The sequence below is a fragment of the Bufo bufo genome, chromosome 3 (assembly GCF_905171765.1).
Source record: "Bufo bufo chromosome 3, aBufBuf1.1, whole genome shotgun sequence".
In the NCBI taxonomy this organism is placed as follows: domain Eukaryota; kingdom Metazoa; phylum Chordata; class Amphibia; order Anura; family Bufonidae; genus Bufo; species Bufo bufo.
Genome location: NC_053391.1, coordinates 118,646,661 through 118,669,238, shown reverse-complemented (window position 1 = coordinate 118,669,238; position 22,578 = coordinate 118,646,661). Strand labels below are relative to the sequence as shown.

Below are 22,578 nucleotides of genomic sequence, written 5' to 3'. Positions count from 1 at the left end.
TATACGGACATGTGAATGGAGCCTTCTAATTATTTATAATTCTGTGTGACCCTGAGAGTCCTGGCTCTACTGAATTACATTGATATAATGCTGTTGCTGATGTCTATTCACACATCAGTATATATATATATATTTTTTTTTACTGATCTCGGATACACGCACCACTTTGGTCCATGATGCAGACCAAACACGCCCGCTAAAGTCTATGGGTCTGTGAAAATCACGGACACAACGTGTATGGCATCCGTGTTTGGTCCGTTTTTCACTGACCACTGATAGGAGATGCGTTTGAAATAAATTTTCAGCTGAAATACAGATGACAAATGGAGGGGGGGGGGGGGGGAATGGACACAAAGACCAAACACAGATATCATCTGAAAGAAACACGGATGTCAACGAGCCTTCACGGTCGCAAATCTCAGCTAACCGCTAACAGCCTACCACCATCTCCTGTCCTATCTTCACTCAGCACAATCTCCTCGGGTCGACCCAGGCCTGAGGTCTGCAGTCAACATGCAGTATCTGTAGTAAAGTGAGGAACCGCACTCTGTTCAAGGAATATCACCGGTGCCAATCAAGGGCTGTTAGGCCGAGATCCAAGTAATAAAATATTGAGGCACTCAGTTAGGAAGTTTTGCAATTCAAGTATAGTTTTATTTCATTTTTCTGCATCATCCATTTGCCCGTGGTATATATAAAAATGACAGACTATTTCTGACCGGACGTTTCGGTCACGGTGGACCTTCATCACCGGTCATGTTATCTGGAATAGTATTAAATACATGTTTTAAATAGGTCTTTTACAGATGGCAGAGCATGAAGTTAAGTATCGTATTTCTAATAATAATATAACATAACAATAAATAATTTACAAGCAAAATTTGATACAGCAGACAGGGTCAGTCTTTTCGCATACTATACAGTCGTGGGCAAAAGTTTTGAGAATGACACAAATATTAGTTTTCACAAAGTTTGCTGCTAAACTGCTTTTAGATCTTTTTCAGTTGTTTCTGTGATGTAGTGAAATATAATTACACGCACTTCATACATTTCAAAGGCTTTTATCGACAATTACATGACATTTATGCAAAGAGTCAGTATTTGCAGTGTTGGCCCTTCTTTTTCAGGACCTCGGCAATTCGACTGGGCATGCTCTCAATCAACTTCTGGGCCAATTCCTGACTGATAGCAACCCATTCTTTCATAATCACTTCTTGGAGTTTGTCAGAATTAGTGGGTTTTTGTTTGTCCACCCGCCTCTTGAGGATTGACCACAAGTTCTCAATGGGATTAAGATCTGGGGAGTTTCCAGGCCATGGACCCAAAATGTCAACGTTTTGGTCCCCGAGCAACTTAGTTATCACTTTTGCCTTATAGCACGGTGCTCCATCGTGCTGGAAAATGCATTGTTCTTCACCAAACTGTTGGAGGGTGTTTTGGTACCATTCTTTACTCATGGCTGTGTTTTGGGGCAAAATTGTGAGTGAGCCCACTCCCTTGGATGAGAAGCAACCCCACACATCAATGGTCTCAGGATGCTTTACTGTTGGCATGACACAGGACTGATGGTAGCGCTCACCCTTTCTTCTCTGGACAAGCCTTTTTCCAGATGCCCCAAACAATCGGAAAGAGGCTTCATCGGAGAATATGACTTTGCCCCAGTCCTCAGCAGTCCATTCACCATACTTTCTGCAGAAGATCAATCTGTCCCTGATGTTTTTTTTGGAGAGAAGTGGCTTCTTTGCTGCCCTTCTTGACACCAGGCCATCTTCCAAAAGTCTTCGCCTCACTGTGCGTATAGATGCGCTCACACCTGCCTGCTGCCATCCCTGAGCAAGTTCTGCACTGGTGGCACTCCGATCCCGCAGCTGAATCCTCTTTAGGAGACGATCCTGGCACTTGCTGGACTTTTTTGGACTCCCTGAAGCCTTCCAAACAAGAATTGAACCTCTTTCCTTGAAGTTCTTGATGATCCTATAAATTGTTGATTGAGGTGCAATCTTAGTAGCCACAATATCCTTGCCTGTGAAGCCATTTTTATGCAACGCAATGATGGCTGCACGCGTTTCTTTGCAGGTCACCATTGTTAACAATGGAAGAACAATGATTTCAAGCATCACCCTCCTTTTAACATGTCAAGTCTGCCATTTTAACCCAAACAGCCTGACATAATGATCTCCAGCCTTGTGCTCGTCAACATTCTCACCTGAGTTAACAAGACGATTACTGAAATGATCTCAGCAGGTCGTTTAATGACAGCAATGAAATGCAGTGGAAAGGTTTTTTGGGGACTAAGTTAGTTTTTATGGCAAAGAAGGACTATGCAATTCATCTGATCACTCTTCATAACATTCTGGAGTATATGCAAATTGCTATTATAAAAACTTAAGCAGCAACTTTTCCAATTTCCAATATCTATGTAATTCTCAAAACTTTTGGCCACGACTGTACACAGACATGTAAAGCCACAGGCATGTAGGCTGTAAATAATTGATCAACCTTTTGTAGATTTAGAACTACTAGGGGCCAGGTGCAGATGGCACACAGAGCAGTACACTGCTGCAGCCACTCTTTTTTTAGATGTCCCAGTGACCCCATAATATTGCTCGCAGCACCAGTTGATACCAGTCAATGCTTTCTTTATACAGGAACGTTCAGCAGCATCCCTAGACTGATCATTAGCTGTCAGGGATGTTGTGAGCAACGCTAGTCCAGAAGTCTCTGTATGATTCAGCTTTCACTAGGAAAGGCTGGCAGCAGGAACACAAACCTATAAAGGAGCCAGTTGTCCCTTGCCCAATATCTATACAAGCATAAACACAGCATTCAGCCAGCCGTATTTTAGTTTCTGAATTGTTGCAGACCAAGACCCCTTGCTGTGAACCAAACGTAGATCTTAGACCCCTATGGTGATCCATGCTTGGTTCTGTAGAATTGCAGGAGACCTGGGTGTTGCAGCCATATTACGTCTGTATGAAAGCGCCCTTAGGGACAGACAAAGGTTTTTAAGTAGAACAAGATGCTGCACTGCACCACAAAATTCCCACCCCTTCCCAGTCCTGTGTTAACGATGGATGTTCATCAACAGGACATATGCTAAATGTCTCAATGCTGGGAACCCCATGATCACGAAAACGAACGGTGGACTCAAATTTGTATGGAGCGGTGCTCGATGACTGCTTTTGACTGTCAGTCCCATGAACTCTGAATGGAGAAGCACCATGTGTGCTCAACTGCCAACTTAGACTACTTTAACATTAGCATTTTCATTTCCGCTATTGAGATCCGTCATAGGGTCTCAATAGCGGAAGAAAATGCTTCCGTTTTGTCCCCATTCATTGTCAATGGGGACAAAACTGAACGAAACAGAATGCTCCAAAATGCATTCCGTTCCGTTTTTCCGTCCGTAATGTGGTGAGTAGCAAGACGCAATAGAAAACGGATCCATCCCCCATTGACTTTTAATGGTGTTCATGACGGATCCGTCTTGGCTATAGAAGACATAATACAACCCGATCCGTTCATGACGGATGCAGGCGGTTGTATTATGGTAACGGAAGTGTTTTTGCAGATCCATGACTGATCCACAAACGCTAGTGTGAAAGTAACCTTATTCAAACTGCATGACTGCAATGAGGAGGAATGGGGGTGGGGGGCTCGGGAATCGCATTCAAGTGACTGGTGGGGGTTCCAGCGATCAGACGTTTATCCCATATCCTCGAGGTAGGTGATAAATGTCTGTTGTAGCACACCCTCTTTAACCCAGATGAAAATCATAAAAAAATCATTTAAAAGCTGAAAAATATGTCTAGAAACCACAGACTTCTTCTTTTGTATCTTTTCTTCATAGGTCAATGAATGGAAAACCAGAGACAAAGTAGCAGCAATATCTTTTGTTTGAGGAGCAGAAAAAAGTTCAGGTCCAATAACCGCAAGAAGCTAAATGCCGTTATTTTACAGCTATATGCTTCAGTCAGCAATTCCTTTCCAAGTGCTCTGAAAGAAACCCCTGTCCTCAATTCACTCCTGTCCTAGAGGACTGATCATCTGGAGGCTGCAGGCTGATCTCAGGTCATGTGACTGAGAAGAATCAATGTGCTGCAGATAAAGCAAGACTTGACCTTGTGACCTGCCGAGAACGTGTCCTCCTGCTTAAAGGGTTTCTGTCACCTGAAAAATGGGTAATATGCTGGCTGACAGTAGCAATGTGCTAATGTCAGCTGAACATAACTATATTAGAGCCATCTCACTGCCTGCCGCCGTTATTGAGAAAAACTAACTTTTATAATATGCTAATTAGCCTCTAGGTGCGGGGGGGGGGGGGGGGGGGCGTTGAACCTGCTCCTAGAGGCTCAGTTTGCCCACCTCTTTTCACGCTCTTCTTCTCTTGATTGACAGGGCCAGGGCAGCGCTGCTCTCCTCCCGCCGGCTGTGTCTGCAGTGTAAATCTCGCGCCGTTCAGTATTCGGCGCAGGCGCAGTGAGGAAGCCAGCAGCCGCCGAGCGTCCTTCCCTCACTGCGCCGAATACTGAATGGCGTGAGATTTAGGCCTCATGCACACGACCGTATTTTGTTTCCGTGTCCGATCCGTTTTCTTTTGCGGATAGGATGCGGACCCATTTATTTCAATGGGTCCGCAAAAACACAGTGTGCTGTCCGCATCAGTATGTCCGTTCCGTTGCTCCGCCAAAAAAATAGTGCATGTCCTATTTTTTTCTAGTTTGCGGACAAGGATAGGCATTATTACAATAGATCCGCAAAAAAAAGGATCTGCAAAAAAAAAAAAACGGATACCATACGGAACGTCATCCGTTTTTTTTGCGGATCCGCAATTTGCGGACCGCAAAACACATACGGTCGTGTGCATGTAGCCTTACACTGCAGACAGGGCCGGAGGTAGGATACCAACGATGCCTGCCCCTGTGAATCTAGTGTAGCAGGGCGTGGCCAGAGGTGGGAGAACGGAGCCTGTAGGAGCAGGGGCAACACCCCCCTGCTCCTAGAGGCTAATTAGCATATTATACAAGTTAGGCAGTGAGATGGCACTAATATAGTTCTGTTCAGCTGACATTAGCACTTCGCTACTGTCAGCCAGCTTAATACCCATTTTTTAGGTGACAGAAACCCTTAAGACTGTTCTGCAAAACTAATGATGAAAACAAATCCGCACAACTGCAAGATCACATTACTGATTTGCCTTGATTTTATTCAATGAGTTGCCCTTTGTAATAAACATATGTATGTTTGGGGGTTATTGTCCCGCTGCAGAAAAACATTTGGAGCCAACCAGGTGTCTCCCTGATGGTATTGCACAATGGATAAGGTCTCTTTCACATGAACAATACGGATTGTGTCAGGATCTGTTCAGGAAAAAAACTGGTGGTCTTGCACACAAGTTCGGTTTTTTTCGCGCGGGTGCAATCAGTTTTGGATGCATTTTTCACACACGTGAAAAAAAACCTGAAGAATTACAAGCTACATCTCCTAGCAACCATCAGTGAAAAACGATTTGCATTTAGTGTGCTGGGAGAGAGCGTGCGGTGGACCGCAAATTGCAGTCCACGATGCAGACCGTAGGGCTGCTGTATGCAGATGCAGGACACATTCACTTGAATGGGGTCCGCAATCCACATTCGACGGTCTGCATGCATTACTTTTTTGAGGTGCGGAGGCACGGACAGAAACCCCACAGAAGCACTCCGTAGTGCCTCCATTCCGCACCGGACCTTCCGGATTGCGGACCCATTCAAGTGAATGGGTCCGCATCCCAGATGCGGGGTGCACACGGCCTGTGCCTGTATATTGCGGACACACTGATTGTGGGCTGCAATACGGGCACAGACGAGAAATGGTCATGTGCATGAACCCTTAATCCTGACCACATTGAGGACAGCAGGCGTAGTGGTTGGCCAAGGAAACAATGCAGCAGATGATGTCAACTAGTGCCATCAGCTCAGAACTGGCAGAAACCAGTGGGACCCAGGTACACCCATCTACTGTTCTGAGATGTCTGGCCAAAAGTGGTCTTCGTGGAAGAACTGCTGTCAAAAAGCCGAATCTTCGATGTGGAAACAAGGCCAAGTATCTCAGCTATGCAGGAAAACATGGGACCTGGGGTGCAGAAAAACAGCAGCAGGTGTCCTGGACTGAGTGTTGAGAAATACAGGCAGATACTTCTAGATCATGTAGTACAGTCAGGGCTCCAAATTTATTCTGCAGCAGAACAATGATCCCGAACATAGTTATTGTCGTTAAGAACTATCCTGGAAGTTATGATATGGCCTGCCCTGAGCCCTGATCCCAACATTATCGATTCAGTCTGGGATTACATGAAGAGACAGAAGGATTTGAGCAAGCCTGCATCCACTGAATATTAGTGGTTACTTCTCCAAGATATTTAGAACAACCTTCCTGCCAGGTTACTTCAAAAACTGTGTGCAGGTGTCCCTAGAAGAACTGATAATGTTTTGAAGGCAAAGGGTGGTCACACCAAATATTGATTTTAGATATTGCTTTTGTTCATTCACTTAGTTTATTTTTTATCAATGAACAAAATGCTATTAGCACTTCTATTTTTGAGAGCATTCTTACTTTGCAGCTTTTTTTTTTTTTTTGCACACCTGGCTAAAACTTTTGCACACCTGGCTAAAACTTTTGCACAGTACTGTACAAGCATGCATGTGTCCTGAGAAGGGTAAAAAAAAAGCCACGGGCAGACACCTCTAGCAGTGACTCATCTCCCAAAGAATAGGGCTACATGCACACGACCATATGTGTTTTGCGATCTGCAAATTACGAATCCGCAAAAAAACAGATGACGTTCCGTATGGCATCCATTTTTTTGCAGATCCATTGTAATAAGGGCTTATTCAGACGACCGTTTTTTTGCTGATCCATAGACTTCAATAGGGCCATATCCTGATTTTCACTTACAAGTATAGGACATGTTTAATTTTTTTTTGCTGAGCCGTGCAATAGAAGAAAAGGGCCCCATAGAAATGAAAGAGACAGCATACGGCCGTCTAAATGAGCCCTAATACCTATCCTTGTCCGCAAACTAGAAAAAAAAAAATAGGACATGCACTATTTTTTTAGCGGGGCAACGGAACGGACATACTGATGCAGACAGCACACCGTGTGCTGTCCGCGTTTTTTAAAGGTCCCATTGAAATGAATGGGTCCGCATCCTATCCGCAAAAAAAAACTAAACGGAACGGACACTGAAACAAACAACGTTCGTGTGCATGTAGCCTAAAAAGGACAGAGCAGCTGAAATTACAACTGTTCAAACCTCTTCCCTGACATCAGGTGTCGGGGGGAGAGTTGGGAGGACCCCTTACAAATTAGCTGGTTGACTAGTCCACGGAAATTGTCAGGTTCGGACGTTATCTGCCAGCTTTACAATAATCTGTGGCCTCTATGAAGTCATGAATAGAACCAATGCAGACAATTTGGAACATACACCTTTGGGTTCTCTAAGAGGATCTTCATACTTTCACTTTCATTTTCTCCGTTTGTCACAGGTCCTGGTCAATAGTTATGACAATCCACTGAGCCAAGATACATAAAAGCAGATTAAGTAAAGCTAGCAGTATCACACTGTAACAGCTGAAAGTGGACACAATCAGATAAAGACACATATCGCCTAGACATAGACACACCAATAGCCTTCAAGTTTCACTCCAGCAACGTCATTACTGTATGCCCTCATAATCTGCTGAGATGCAGAAGATCATTTATTATGCTTCAATTTTTTTCTTTAACAATGAGTGCTATGCTAGCAAATACAAACCAGACAGGGTTCTCAGAGGTCACCGACCTTGACCTTCACGACCCCAGACTGGTCACAGGGAGGTCAGAGAGATGACTGCTGTTTACCATACATTTTCAGGACTGGAATGATTCATGTCCTTCTAGCTCTAAATCTTGGAGAAAACATTGCATATTATTCAGCGAGACCTTCACTGGTCAACAGTCAGTATAAAGCCCCCCTCTTTGAATGGGCACCTATCAAAGTGAACCCTGACCTTTTTATTCTGTGCTAGTTTTTATGGATGGCAGCGCTGGTTCCAGGTTAATATGGAAGTCCTGTACACCTCATCATGGACCTACAGCCCCAGCTATATGTATACAGCTTGACACACTGGTGACAAACTCTGGAGGCAATAGTAGTACTATTTTGGGGTACTTTCACACTAGCGTTCGGGTGTCCGCTCGTGCGCACCGTTTGAAGGGGCTCACGAGCGGCCCCGAACGCACCTGTCTGGCCCCAATGCATTCTCAGTGGAGGCGGATCCACTGAGAATGCATCCGCCTGCCAGCGTTCAGCCTCCGCTCCGCTCAGTGAGCGGACACCTGAACGCTGCTTGCAGCGTTCGGGTGTCCGCCTGGCCGTGCAGAGGCGAGCGGATCCGTCCACACTTACAATGGAAGGCTACTTTCACACTAGCGTTCGGAGCGGATCCGTCCGATGTTTCATCAGACGGATCCGCTCCGATAATGCAGACGTTCGCATCCATTCAGAACGGATGCGTCTGCATTAAAAGTTAGAAAATCTTCTAAGTGTGAAAGTTGTCTGAGCGGATCCGTTCAGACTTTACATTGAAAGTCAATGGGGAACGGATCCGCTTGAAGATTGAGCCATATTGTGTCATCTTCAAGCGGATCCGTCCCCATTGACTTACATTGTAAGTCTGGACGGATCCGCTCGCCTCCGCACAGCCAGGCGGACACCCGAACGCTGCAAGCAGCGTTCAGGTGTCCGCTCACTGAGCGGAGGCTGAGCGCTGGCAGGCGGATGCATTCTCAGTGGATCCGCCTCCACTGAGAATGCATTGGGGCCAGACGGATGCGTTCGGGGCCGCTCGTGAGCCCCTTCAAACGGTGCGCACGAGCGGACACCCGAACGCTAGTGTGAAAGTAGCCTAAGTCAATGGGGACGGATCCGCTTGAAGATGACACTATATGGCTCAATCTTCAAGCGGATCCGTTCCCCATTGACTTTCAATGTAAAGTCTGAACGGATCCGCTCAGACAACTTTCACACTTAGAAAATTTTCTAAGTTTTAATGCAGACGCATCCGTTCTGAACGGATGCGAATGTCTGCATTATCGGAGCGGATCCGTCTGATGAAACATCAGACGGATCCGTTCCGAACGCTAGTGTGAAAGTAGCCTTAGAGCTAAAACCTACTGAATACCTCCAGTGCTGGTGGGTGATCTCAGGCCAGGAAACAAGAGGACACATTGCTTGGAGGACCCCCAAATCCCTTAGTTTTAGGGTACTTTCACACTTGCGGCAGAGGATTCCGGCAGGCAGTTTCGTCGCCGGAACTGCCTGCCGGATCCGGTAATCCGGACGCAAACTGATGGCATTTGTCAGACAGATCCGGATCCGTCTGACAAATGCATTAAAATACCAGATCCGTCTCTCCGGTGTCATCCGGAAAAACGGATCCGGTATTAATTTTCTTTTGCATTTTTAGGTCTGCGCATAAAGCCGGATCCGTTTTGCCGGAATACTTAATGCCGGATCCGGCACTAAACACATTTCAATGTAAATTAATGCCGGATCCGGCACTCCGGCAAGTGATCAGTATTTTTTAACGGAGAGAAAACTGCAGCATGCTGCGGTATTTTCTCCGGCCAAAAAACATAACAGGGACTGAACTGATGCATCCTGAACAGATTGCTCTCCATTCAGAATGCATTAGGATAAAACTGATCAGTTTTTTCCAGTATTGAGCTCCTGTCACAGAACTTAATACAAAACAAAAACGCTAGTGTGAAAGTACCCTAACACCCAGTTCACACCTGAGCGTTTTACAGCGCGTTCCTACGCGCTGTAAAACGCACAACAAGGAGAAACCAATGCTTCCCTATGGGAATGGTTCTCACCTGGGCGTTTTACAGCGCGTACGATCGCGCTGTAAAACGCCCGACGCTCAAACAAGTACTTGAGCGTCTTTGGGGCGTTTTGTCGCGCGTTCCCGTACATAGACTTTCGGGAACGGGCAACAATGGGTGTTCGCTTGTCTCTGTATGCACGCTTGTAAACGCCCGTACAATCGCGTATACAGAGCGCTCCTTTCAGAACGCTCAGGTGTAAACCCAGGGAAAGGGATTATTGCAAGACATGCAAAACTGGACCTTCCCTTTAGGCCTATTGCACACGACCGTATGGCTTTTTCAGTGTTTTGCGGTTCGTTTATCACGGATCCGTTGTTCCGTTTCCGTTGTGTTTCCGTTTTTGTTCCGTTTTTCCGTATGGCATATACAGTATACAGTAATTACATAGCTAAAATTGGGCTGGGCATAACATTTTCAATAGATGGTTCAGCAAGGAACGGAAACGGAAGACATACGGATGCATTTCCGTATGTGTTCCGTTTTTTTTTGCGGACCCATTGACTTGAATGGAGCCACGGACCGCGATTTGCCGGCAATAATAGGACATGTTCTATGTTAAAACGGAACGGAAAAACGGAAATGGAATGCATACGTTGTACATTCCGTTTTTTTTGCGGAACCATTGAAATGAATGGTTCCGTATACGGACCGTATACGGACCGTATACGGAACGCAAAAAACGGCCAGTAAACAGGGAAAAAAAACGTCCGTGTGCAGGAGGCCTTAAGGCTACTTTCACACCTGCGTTTAGGTGCGGATCCGTCTGGTATCTGCACAGACGGATCCGCACGCTGGTATCCGTTCAGAACGGATCCGTCTGCATAACTCTGTCAAAAAAAAGTCTAAGGCTGAGTTCACACGGGCGTTGCGGGAAAAGGTGCGGGTGCGTTGCGGGAACATGCACGATTTTTCCGGGCGAGTGCAAAACAGAAGTTCGGGCTTGGGATTGGTGTTCTGTAGATTGTATTATTTCCCCTTAGAACATGGTTATAAGGGAAAATAATAGCATTCTGAATACAGAATGCATAGTAAAATAGCGCTGGAGGGGTTAAAAAAATAAATAAATAATTTAACTCACCTTAATCCACTTGATCGCGCAGCCGGCATCTCCTTCTGTCTCCTTCTTTACTGATTGTAGGAACAGGACCTGTGGTGACGTCACTCCGGTCATCACATGGTCCATCACATGATCCATCACCATGGTGATGGATCATGTGATTACCGGAGTGACGTCACCACAGGTCCTGTTCCTGCACACAGCTAAGATGAAGACAGAAAAGGAGATGACGGGCTGCGCTATCAAGTGGATTAAGGTGAGTTAAATCATTTTTTATTTTTTTTAACCCCTCCAGCGCTATTTTACTATGCATTCTGTATTCAGAATGCTATTATTTTCCTTATAACCATGTTATAAGGGGAAATAATAATGATCGGGTCCCCATCCTGATCGTCTCCTAGCAACCGTGCGTGAAAATCGCAACCCCATTCACTTCTATGGGGCCTGCGTTGCGTGAAAAACGCAGAATATAGAACATGCTGCGATTTTCACGCAACGCACAAGTGATGCGTGAAAATCACCGCTCGTGTGCACAGCCCCCATAGAAATGAATGGGTCATGACTCAGTGCGGGTGCAATGCGTTCAACTCACGCATCGCATCCGCGCGGAATACTCGCCCGTGTGAAAGGGGCCTAAGTGTAAGTCAAACGGATCCGTCCTGACTTACATTGAAAGTCAATGGGGGACGGAACAGAAAAAATAAAAGATCCTCTGCATCAGTTTTTGCATGCACTATTTTTTTTATGTCTGAAAAACGGAACGGATGCCATATGTTTATAGCTGATGCACAGGATCGTTTTTTTTTTCTGGTTCTTATGTGGATGGGAAGAACAGAAAAATAACGGCAACGTGAACTTCTCCTTACTTGTGGATTTGCCGCAGATCTGCACAAACCATTCGGCATGCTGAAGATTTAAAAAAAATAAAATAAAAAAAAATCAGTATGGATTTGCAGCACAAAAAATCTAAACGGAAGTTCCATGTGTAATGTATCAAAACTGCGATTTTTCCGCACAAACATACGTTCAGAAAATCCACGTGTAATGTACCAAAACTGCAGTCATAGGACTGTCGTGGACAAAAATACACAACTGCTCAGAAAGTACAACGCGAGACCGCTCTCTAAACAGGATCCTACAGCGTATGCACCAATATAATAGATTTTTCGAAAGACCTTACAGCTTCTACAATGTTATGAAGCAGATCCCTCTCTTAGGATTGCTCCCGGGGCCATGTCTTAATCTCAATAAATACATAGGAACACGAAACGCAAGCAGTATTGATCTGCAGCAGTCACTGGGCTGCGGTGCAGAATCTGCAGCCTCCACTACCAGAGGTGAGAGCTCAGATTTCTGGCTGTGCATGAGCAGGAAGTTGGTTAATAAGGATTGCCCTGTAGTGTCTGCCCATCCCCCAGTCTCAGAGTACTCCGGAGGGCTCTCCCAAGAACCAGACACAGCAGTAATAGGAGGGGGGGCTGTTTCACGCAGGAGCCGCCCGCCACTCCACCCCCTATACATTTGTGCTGGAGGGGGGGGGGGGGAATAATTAAAACCCGCAAATAAACACGAGAAATACTGTGCAGCAATGCGGCTGTAATATGAAAGGAAGGTGAGCGCGCTGAATTATATACGCAACCCTGCCTGGACCTTGTGCTCCAACTGCGGAGAACAGACTTTGATCGGCCACCGACTGTATGTACACAGCACGCTGCCTGCCATGTGTTGTTATGAAGCCATCAGGCATATAACGTACACAGGCAACCGTAATCCATAGCCGTGCTCAGATCGAAAACGCCAGCGCCGCGAGATCCGTGCCACGTCTGAGACGGTTAATCTCTTGCAGCAGACGGCGGTGGTTTCCTTGACATCACCGCTGATGACTCGCATACAAATGCGTCTGCACTACGGAAAGGGTATAGGGGAGGCATGTATCAACACGGCGGCTCCGTGGCAATCATGGCCTCTGTTGTGGGTCTGTAAGTAAAGATACGGCGCACGCTATAATACCGTCTACAGCATGTGGAAATGCATATTCTTTGCAGGTGTAAAGACAGGAGATAATATTGTGATCAGTGTCGCAGTACATGCTGCAGCTTGGTAGGCGACTCGGTATGAGCCCCGTATAGGCAGGTACAGTGTACGGAGCAGGAATACAGGCGCACAATGCAGTAGCGGGAGGAGGAAGGGCGTATTACCATCTACTGACCAGGCACCTGCGAGGGTAGGATCCTGGTGCTCGTTACATGGGAGGACTCTGCACTGCCTCCAGCTACAATCACTAGAGTCACATTTAAAGGAACGCCCAACTAGCACAAAAAATATCGCTTAAAAAGAAAACCTATCACAAAGACAGGCATGTATTGTAATGTACTGGAGATTAACACGATAAAATGTTGATCACGGGACAGATATCATTTTGGGGTTCCTGTCATTTATCCCACAGCACTGCAGACAGCCTCCGACAAGTCTGAAATGGCTGATAACAGGGAACACTACAGTGCAGGACTAGAAAATGATCCCCTTCTCTGCAGAGATGAACTGTGGAGAGAGCCTAGAAATAAGGAGACGGCTACAACCGGTGCTCTGTCTGGTAACACCGGGGTAATAATGAGGCAGCTACAACCGGTGCTCTGTCAGGTAACACCGGGGTAATAATGAGGCAGCTACAACCGGTGCTCTGTCAGGTAACACCGGGGTAATAATGAGGCAGCTACAACCGGTGCTCTGTCAGGTAACACCGGGGTAATAATGAGGCAGCTACAACCGATGCTCTGTCAGGTAACACCGGGGTAATAATGAGGCAGCTACAACCGGTGCTCTGTCAGGTAACACCGGGGTAATAATGAGGCAGCTACAACCGGTGCTCTGTCAGGTAACACCGGGGTAATAATGAGGCAGCTACAACCGGTGCTCTGTCAGGTAACACTGGGGTAATAATGAGACAGTTACAACCAGTGCTCTGTCAGGTAACACCGGGGTAATAATGAGGCAGCTACAACCAGTGCTCTGGCAGGTAACAATGGGGTAAAAATGAGACGGCTACAACCAGTGTTCTGTCAGGTAGCAGTGGGGTATTAATGATACAGCTACAGCCGATGCTGTCTGGTAACACTGGGGTAATACTGAGACAGGTGCAGTCTGGTCTGTATCAGGTACCATTGGTGGAATAATGAGACAGCAACAAGCGATGCTCTGTCAGGTAACACTGGGGAAATTTATGAGACAGCTACAATTGGTATTGTCAGGTAACTGGTATAAGGAGACAGTCGGTGCTCTGTCAGGTAACTGGTGTACTGAGGAGACAGGCGGTGTTGTCAGGTAACTGGGGGACAGTGTTGTCGGGTACTGGTGTACTGAGGAGACAGTGTTCTCAGGTAACTCGGGTACAGAGGAGACAGGCGGTGCTCTGTCAGGTACTGGGGTACAGAGGAGACAGGCGGTGCTCTGTCAGGTACTGGGGTACAGAGGAGACAGGCGGTGCTCTGTCAGGTACTGGGGTACAGAGGAGACAGGCGGTGCTCTGTCAGGTACTGGGGTACAGAGGAGACAGGCGGTGCTCTGTCAGGTACTGGGGTACAGAGGAGACAGGCGGTGCTCTGTCAGAACCTGGGGTACAGAGGAGACAGGCGGTGCTCTGTCAGGTACTGGGGTACAGAGGAGACAGGCGGTGCTCTGTCAGGTACTGGGGTACAGAGGAGACAGGCGGTGCTCTGTCAGGTACTGGGGTACAGAGGAGACAGGCGGTGCTCTGTCAGGTACTGGGGTACAGAGGAGACAGGCGGTGCTCTGTCAGGTACTGGGGTACAGAGGAGACAGGCGGTGCTCTGTCAGGTACTGGGGTACAGAGGAGACAGGCGGAGCTCTGTCAGGTACTGGGGTACAGAGGAGACAGGCGGAGCTCTGTCAGGTACTGGGGTACAGAGGAGACAGGCGGTGCTCTGTCAGGTACTGGGGTACAGAGGAGACAGGCGGTGCTCTGTCAGGTACTGGGGTACAGAGGAGACAGGCGGTGCTCTGTCAGGTACTGGGGTACAGAGGAGACAGGCGGTGCTCTGTCAGGTACTGGGGTACAGAGGAGGAAGGTGGTGCTCTGTCAGGTACTGGGGTACTGAGGAGGAGGGCAGTGTTCTCAGGTAACTGGGGTACAGAGGAGACAGTCGGTGCTGTCAGGTTCTGGTGTGATTAGAAGACAGGCGGTGCTGTCAGGTACTGAGGAGACAGGCAGTGCTCTGTCAGGTACTGAGGAGGAAGGGTGCTCTGTCAGGTACTGAGGAGGAAGGCAGTGTTCTCAGGTAACTGGGGTACTGAGGAGGAAGGCGGTGCTCTGTCAGGTACTGGGGTACTGAGGAGGAAGGCGGTGCTCTGTCAGGTACTGGGGTACTGAGGAGGAAGGCGGTGCTCTGTCAGGTACTGGGGTACTGAGGAGGAAGGCGGTGTTCTCAGGTAACTGGGGTACTGAGGAGACAGGCGGTGCTCTGTCAGGTCCTGGTGTGATAAGGAGACAGTCGGTGCTCTGTCTGGTACTGGGGTACAGAGGAGGAAGGCGGTGCTCTGTCAGGTACTGGGGTACTGAGGAGGAAGGCGGTGTTCTCAGGTACTGGGGTACTGAGGAGGAAGGCGGTGCTCTGTCAGGTCCTGGTGTGATAAGGAGACAGTCGGTGCTCTGTCTGGTACTGGGGTACAGAGGAGGAAGGCGGTGCTTTGTTAGGTACTGAGGAGACAGTCGGTGCTCTGTCAGGTTCTGGGGAGACAGGCGGTGCAGGTTTTGTGCACTCATATAACACTATGTGGAGCCGTGTGCCGGCGCTCTACCATTTCCCGGTGAGTGGAGGGGGAGGCCTGGATACGTGCACGGCTCGCTGTATAAGGGGAGTCAGTGCGGAGGTAGAAGTGGTACGGCCGGGATGGCTGCTGAGGGGGTGGAGGAGGAGGTTGTGAGTTACGTGGATCATGCTGTGTGCGTGCTGCCCAGTTTGGCCCCGCCCCCTGTCTGTCTCCGGGTCCCGCTCAGACTCGCTCTACACCTTCCCCTCCATAAGGGCGTGTTCCCAATGCACGTGGGGGAGAGGCGGGGCCAGACACGTCACCAGCCGCGCTTAACCCCTTCAGCGCCGGCCGCGCTAGCCCAGAAGACGAGCGCTCGCTTAGTCTAAGCCGCTCTTGAACGCTACGTTGTACCTGTCAGAGCGACTCCACCATATCCTGCGTGAGCCGCCCCGCCGTCCCCTACACACGGGGCGCGGGGAAGGTGGCGGCCGGCAGCGAGAGGGTTAAGGGGAGAGGCCGGCAGGAGTCATATGACAGGCCCATGTCATGCTATTATGCAAAGTGCTGCTGGAGCATTGCCACCGCCCTGCACGGTGACTCCGGCTCCTAGCACAGGGGGACCGCAAAAAATCTATAAGCAGCCCGCTGCCCTACAGTGCGAGCCCCCTAGCCTGCAGCCAGCGCCCGGCCGGTCACACGGCGGTGCCCCCCAGCCCCGGTCACTCACCACGTGTACTCTGCTGCTGCTGCTGCTGGGCTTGCCATTCCAGGAACAGGGCTGCCTGCAGTAGTGTCTCCAGGCTCATGTCTCCAGCAAGTCTTCTCTGCCTCCAGGAATCAGTCACACATACAGGGGCTGTGCCGAGCGTCCTCACCCTCCACCACTGGCCGAGCCGATCCCCAATCCCACATACAAGGCGGCCCCACGGCTGAGATGTCACCCCGATCCCCCCACTGATCGTCCAGACAAGAAAAGGGCTGCAACAAGATGGCGATGAGTAACAGAAACACAACAAGAAAAAAAGGGACTCACAGAGCTGTGAGCTACTACCGGCGGCAGGGAAAACCCGGAGACTGGAGCCGGGAGGGGAGGGTCCTCATTATGCATCCAGCCTGTCATGTCAGACTCTGCCTCCTGTACTCCCAGGACTTCCCAGTTCTGCTGGTCACTTCCTAAAGCGGCTAAATCATCCACACAAATACATGCCAAATCCCAGCGCTCTGCAGGGCCATTGTCTGACCGCCTGTACGGGCGCAGTTCACACTGACACCTTTTTTGTAGGCGATTCTGTTCCACAACAAAATATCCATTGATTTTCTGAAATATTCGGCGCAGTTACTTTTACCATTAGAGCGTATTATAGGCCCATTTATCCGGCTGAGCGTCCTGACCACTGGAAGTTCTGGTCAGCGGACCCTCGTCCGTAATGGGGTACTACGACCACTGTGTTTAGGACAGTGTGGGCCACAGCCGGCTCATGTTAAACCAGTGAGACCGCACTGCGTAGTGGGTCTGCGTTCTTAGGATACTTTCACATCGGCGATTTTGCTGGATCCGTCATGGATCAGCAAACGCTTCCGTTACTGATAATACAAGCGGCTGCATCCGTTATGAACGGATCCGGTTGTATTATCTTTAGCATAGCCAAGACGGATCCGTCTCTAAAACCATTGTAAAGTCAATGGGGGGGGGGGGGGGGCGGATCCGTGTTCTTTTGTGTCCGAGAAAACGGATCTGCCCCCATTGACTTACGGCTCGTTCACACCAACGCGTGAAGCCCGTGCTGTGGACTGCAAATTGCAATGCACGGGCACCGTCCGTGGGGCAGGCACATGGGGATCGCAGACCCATTCACTTGAATGGGTCCGCGATCCTTCCGTTCGCCAAAAAGATAGAGCAAGTTCTGAAATGAATGGGTCCGTGATGCAGAATAGCCACGGAATGGTGCCCGTGTATTGCGGATCCGTACGCGTGGGGCACCATGCTCACCAGCTTCTACACTTGATAAGTATTTAGCTTTATTTTGATGTCCTATTTGGCGGCTCACATTTGTCCATACACCTGGTGATCACAGGGATGTGTATAGGACGTATTGCCTTTGTCCTAACACACGGTCTTGATTGGATACAATGTTTTTACCTTTTGTCTGTTGTTTTAATAAATAGAATTGTTAATACAGAGATGTGCAACCTTTGTGTGCGCTATTGCTGCTTCTCCTTACATATGCTCTAGGTGTCAATACCGCGGTCTGCACTCCGGGCTTATTCTTTGGTGTGCCCCCTGACTATGTCTGTTGCTGCGCTTTTGTGTGCGTCATGGGAACGCAATGCAACGGAACAGAATGCATTTTGGTGCGCTCCATTTTGTTCAGTTCCGTTTTGTCCCCATTGACAATAAATGCGGTTCGGTTTTGCGGTCCGTTTTTCACGGGTCCGTTGTTCCGTTTTTTGTTTCCGTTGTGTTTCTGTTCCGTTTTTCCATATGGCATATACAGTAATTACATAGAAAAAATTGGGCTGGGCATAACATTTTGAATAGATGGTTCAGCAAAAACGGAACGGATACGGAAGACATACGGATGCATTTCCGTATGTGTTCCGTTTTTTTTGCGGACCCATTGACTTGAATAGAGCCACGGAACGTGATTTGCGGGCAATAATAGGACATGTTCTGTCTTTCAACGGAACGGAAATACGGAAATGGAATGCATACGGAGTACATTCCGTTTTTTTTGAAGAACCATTGAAATGAATGGTTCCGTATACGGAACACAAAAAAACGGCCCGTACACTCGCAAAAAAAACGTTTGTGTGAACTAGGCCTGAAGCGCATGGATTTCTGCAATCTCCATTCAGGTGAATGGAACTGAATTTTAGTTGCGTAAAACTGTGTGCGAAGGCGCCCTTAGGGCTCATGCACAGGAACGTATTTTTTTTTTCCATGTCTGTTCTGTTTTGGGTTTTTTTTGCGTCCCCATTTGCGGAACTATTCACTTCAATGGGTCCTCAAAAAAACGGATATGACTCTGTGTGCATTCGGTTTCCATATGTCCGCATGGCTGTTCAGCAAAAAAGATAGACCATGTCCTATTCTTGTATGTTTTGCAGACACGGACAGGCATTGTTACAATGGATCCGCCAAAAAAAGGGTGCAATACAGATGTCACACAGACGACATCCGTATTTATTGCGGATCCGTGTTTCGCAGACCGTAAAATACATACGTTCATGTGCATGAGCCTTCATACTGATGACCTCAACCGGGACCCTCACTGATCAGCTGTCTGAGAAGGTACTGGCAACAGCTGATGGGCAGGAGTCCCAGGTGTCAGACCCCCACCAATGAGATACAGTATAAAAGTCTCTGAAAACCTCTTTAAACAGTGCGGCCTCGTTAGTTTCACAGGAGCCCATACGCCTAGGGGCGCTTGACAGCGGCGGTAACCACGCTAAGGCCTCATGCCACGTGCACCACGGAGGCGGACTTATTCACTCGAATGGGTCCGCAATTCTGGAGATACGGAACACTGGAACTACTACAGTGTTCCCGTGGTGTTTCTTTCCGTTGTTCCGCACCGCAAATAAATCTGACATGTCATATTTTTTTGCGGTGCGGACAGACCATGGACCCATTCAAGTTGAATGGGTCCGACCCGCTGCACGGATTTTGCCTGTGCATTAAACAGCCGCACAACGGCCGTGTGCATGAGGCCTAAGAATGGACATGTTTGGAGAAAAAAACACAAAAAACTGTGTCTGGACAGTCTCCAACTGAAAGCAATGGGAGGTGTGTTCAGCACAGATTTGGCGCAGTTTTCAGCACTGAATCCACACTGAAACCCGTGCCAAAAATCTGCCTTGTGAACAAACCCCAAGTCCACATGAGACGGAATTCCTGCAGAATACAGCCGCAGGCAGTGAGATGTTACGGATCTCATCGACTTGTTGCTGGAATTTTCCACGTGGAATCTGATCTGCGCTGTGGATCCTAAAACCCGCGACATGCCGATTCCTGCTGGGGCTTTTCCAGCGTAGCAGGGTGAAATCCGCAGCAAAATCACATTTCTGGATTTTGCTGCAGATTTATTGTGGATCTGTTTCGAAATCTACTGTGTGTGGACTTCCCCTTAAAGTCAATGGAGCAGAAGGTATGTGAACACAGCCTTACCTACAGCGCTGGGTACTACAGACCCGTCACATGGTACTTCTGTGAGACGCCGTATTGTCCTCTGGAAGTCTGTCGGGGTACAGTCACATGGGGCAGATCCCGGATCTCACACTATGGAAAGCATCAATCTGCATCACAAGGCATTTTCTGATGAAGATTTTTTTTTTTTTTTGCATTAAATGGATGAGATCTCTTAAAGGGGTTGTCCACCTTCTATTAAGTGGTGGCCTATCCTCAGTCTACGGCAATTCAGACGTCAGACTCTGGAGCACGGACATCACAGATGTGACTAACGCACCTCTTAATAAACTGGCCACATCTTAGGCCTCATTCACACATTCATGACGATGGTCAGTGGTTCTTCATCCGCGAAGGGTCCGTTTGGTCTGTTATTTGTCCCCCGTGTGTCATCCATATTCCACAGGCACTGCTAGGCTGAAATGTCATTTTCAGAGCACCCTTTACCAGTGCTCCATGAAAACTACTGATAGAATACGGACGCCATCCGTGTTGTGTCGGCGGTTTTCACTGACCCATACACTTCAATGGGCAAGTTTAATCCATATCCTGGACCAAAGTAGTTCACGTGGAAAATCACAGAGGTGTAAATAAAAACATTAAAGTCAATGGATACATGCTGTCCGTCCAGAACACTGACGTGTGAAAGAGGTCCTAATCTACATTAACACGACGGGGGACATTAAAACAGCAAAACAGTCCATGTATAATGACCGGTGTTTTTTTTCACGGACGCCTTTTCGAAAAACGAACATTAAAATGGCCCTGTTGAATTGTATGGGGGCTGCCTCTCCGTGAAAACTGAGACAACAGCCCATGCCCCATTTCCTCATGACCGTTATTCGCAGCCCATTAAAAAAAAAGTGGTCACCACTGACACATCACAGGAAATGTCACGCCCTGGCCGAACCCTTGGTAGATGACCCCCACTGTGTGTTACCTCATTGGACGTTCGGGCTACCCTTAATAGAGGGCAGTAAGTCATGTTAGTATGACGGAAGATCATTGGTTCTATCCAGGAGTATTTTGTGTCTGCTGAGAGTTGTAGTTACATGATAGCTGAGGGCCACGACTTGTGATACAGAATAGATAATAGATAGAAATGAGATAGAAACGGGATGGATAGATGATAGATACAAGATAGATAGATACGGGATAGATAGATGGATAGATATGAGATAGATACGGGATATATGATAGATAATAGATATGAGATAGATAGATAGATGAATATGGGATAGATAGATAGTTACAGGATAGATAGATATGGGATAGATAATAGATATGGGATGGATAATAGATATGAGATAGATAATAGATATGGGATGGATAGATACATAGATAGATACATAGATATTAGATAGATAGATAGATACATAGATAGATAGATACGGGATAGATAAGACAGCCGCCTCCTGTCAGTGCTGGACGGCCGGGCACACACCACACAGGTGACTGACACATCAGGCAGATTTGGATTCCTTTCTAAGCGCTGCTTCCTCCTCCTCCTCCTCCAGACAGCGTGCTCCTGGGAAATCCAGTCCGGGCCTTCCAGACGCCCCGCCCCCCTGCAGTGCGTTTGCATCTCATTAAAATATGTCATTCCCAGTTCAGCCAATCAGGAGGCGGGACAACAAGGCATGGATCAGCTCCACATGGACACCCTGCTCTGTCTGACGCCGAGGGCCGGCTATTTAAAGGGGCAGGACGCTTTTAGCCGTGGCTTTTCGCTCTAGTGCAGTTGTTTATTATTGGGAGATGTCACGGGGCCGCGTCAGGGCGGTGTGAGGTTGTGCAATCACAGAGCCTGTACACTGTGTGCTGGAGAGACATACGGGGCTGGACAGCTGAGTGTAAGCTCCTGTGTCCAGTGTAGAAGTCAGGGCACATCACAGGGACTTTGTTTGTACCTGGGGCTCTTCAGGCAGTTCCAGTGGTCGTGAAATTAAAATCGGCCTGATGGATTACACTGCCTAGGAAGGTAATGCTCCCCTATGGCTGTCCTACAGTCAGTCTAATATATATATATATATATGACATCCTACTGAAACTGACCTGTGCAATCTCCGCGGGGCTGTATACGGCTCCGGGGGGCCTCCATAGAGGCGGAAGAGCCCTCTACCATCTGCAGACAATTTTGTATATCTTTTTTTTTTTTTCTGTCAGAATCAAACATCATGGTGGCCAGCTCCTCATGTATAGGCCTCATGCACACGAACGTTGTGTGTTTTGCGGTCCACAAATTACAGATCCGCAAAACACGTATGGCGTCTGTGAAATGGCGGAACGGCACGGACAGCCATTGATATAACTGCCTATTCTTGTCCGCAAAATGGACAAGAATAGGACATGTTATATTTGTTTTGCGGACCATGGAATAGAGCAATGGATGCGTACAGCACACGGAGTGCTGTCCGCATCTTTTGCGGCCCCATTGAAGTGAATGAGTCCGCATCCAAGCCGCAAATACTGCTGCTCGGATGCGGACCAAAACAACGGCCGTGTGCATGAGGCCTTAGAAGTATTCTCATCCCATAGGTGTCGCTTCTAGTGGAACATACCTCTGTACACACGGAGTCTGACACAGGCTGTACGGTAAAGCATGGATGCTGCACATAGGGTGGCCACTTGCAGAACCCCAAAAAGGAGGACATCC

The 22,578-nt window shown here is 48.0% G+C and overlaps 1 protein-coding gene across 2 annotated transcripts in view; it reads right to left on the bottom strand.

Annotated features, from left to right (window-relative positions):
- Nucleotides 1–16,945, bottom strand: part of MNT (MAX network transcriptional repressor) — an 85,996-nt gene extending 69,051 nt beyond the window's left edge. For both annotated transcript variants that reach the window (XM_040423499.1, XM_040423500.1), the window contains exon 1: nt 16,464–16,945. In XM_040423499.1, the coding sequence (XP_040279433.1) occupies nt 16,464–16,542 (79 nt within the window). In that variant the 5' untranslated portion in view covers nt 16,543–16,945. The remainder of the gene's footprint in view (nt 1–16,463) is intronic.
- Between the last annotated feature and the right edge of the window lie 5,633 nt (nt 16,946–22,578).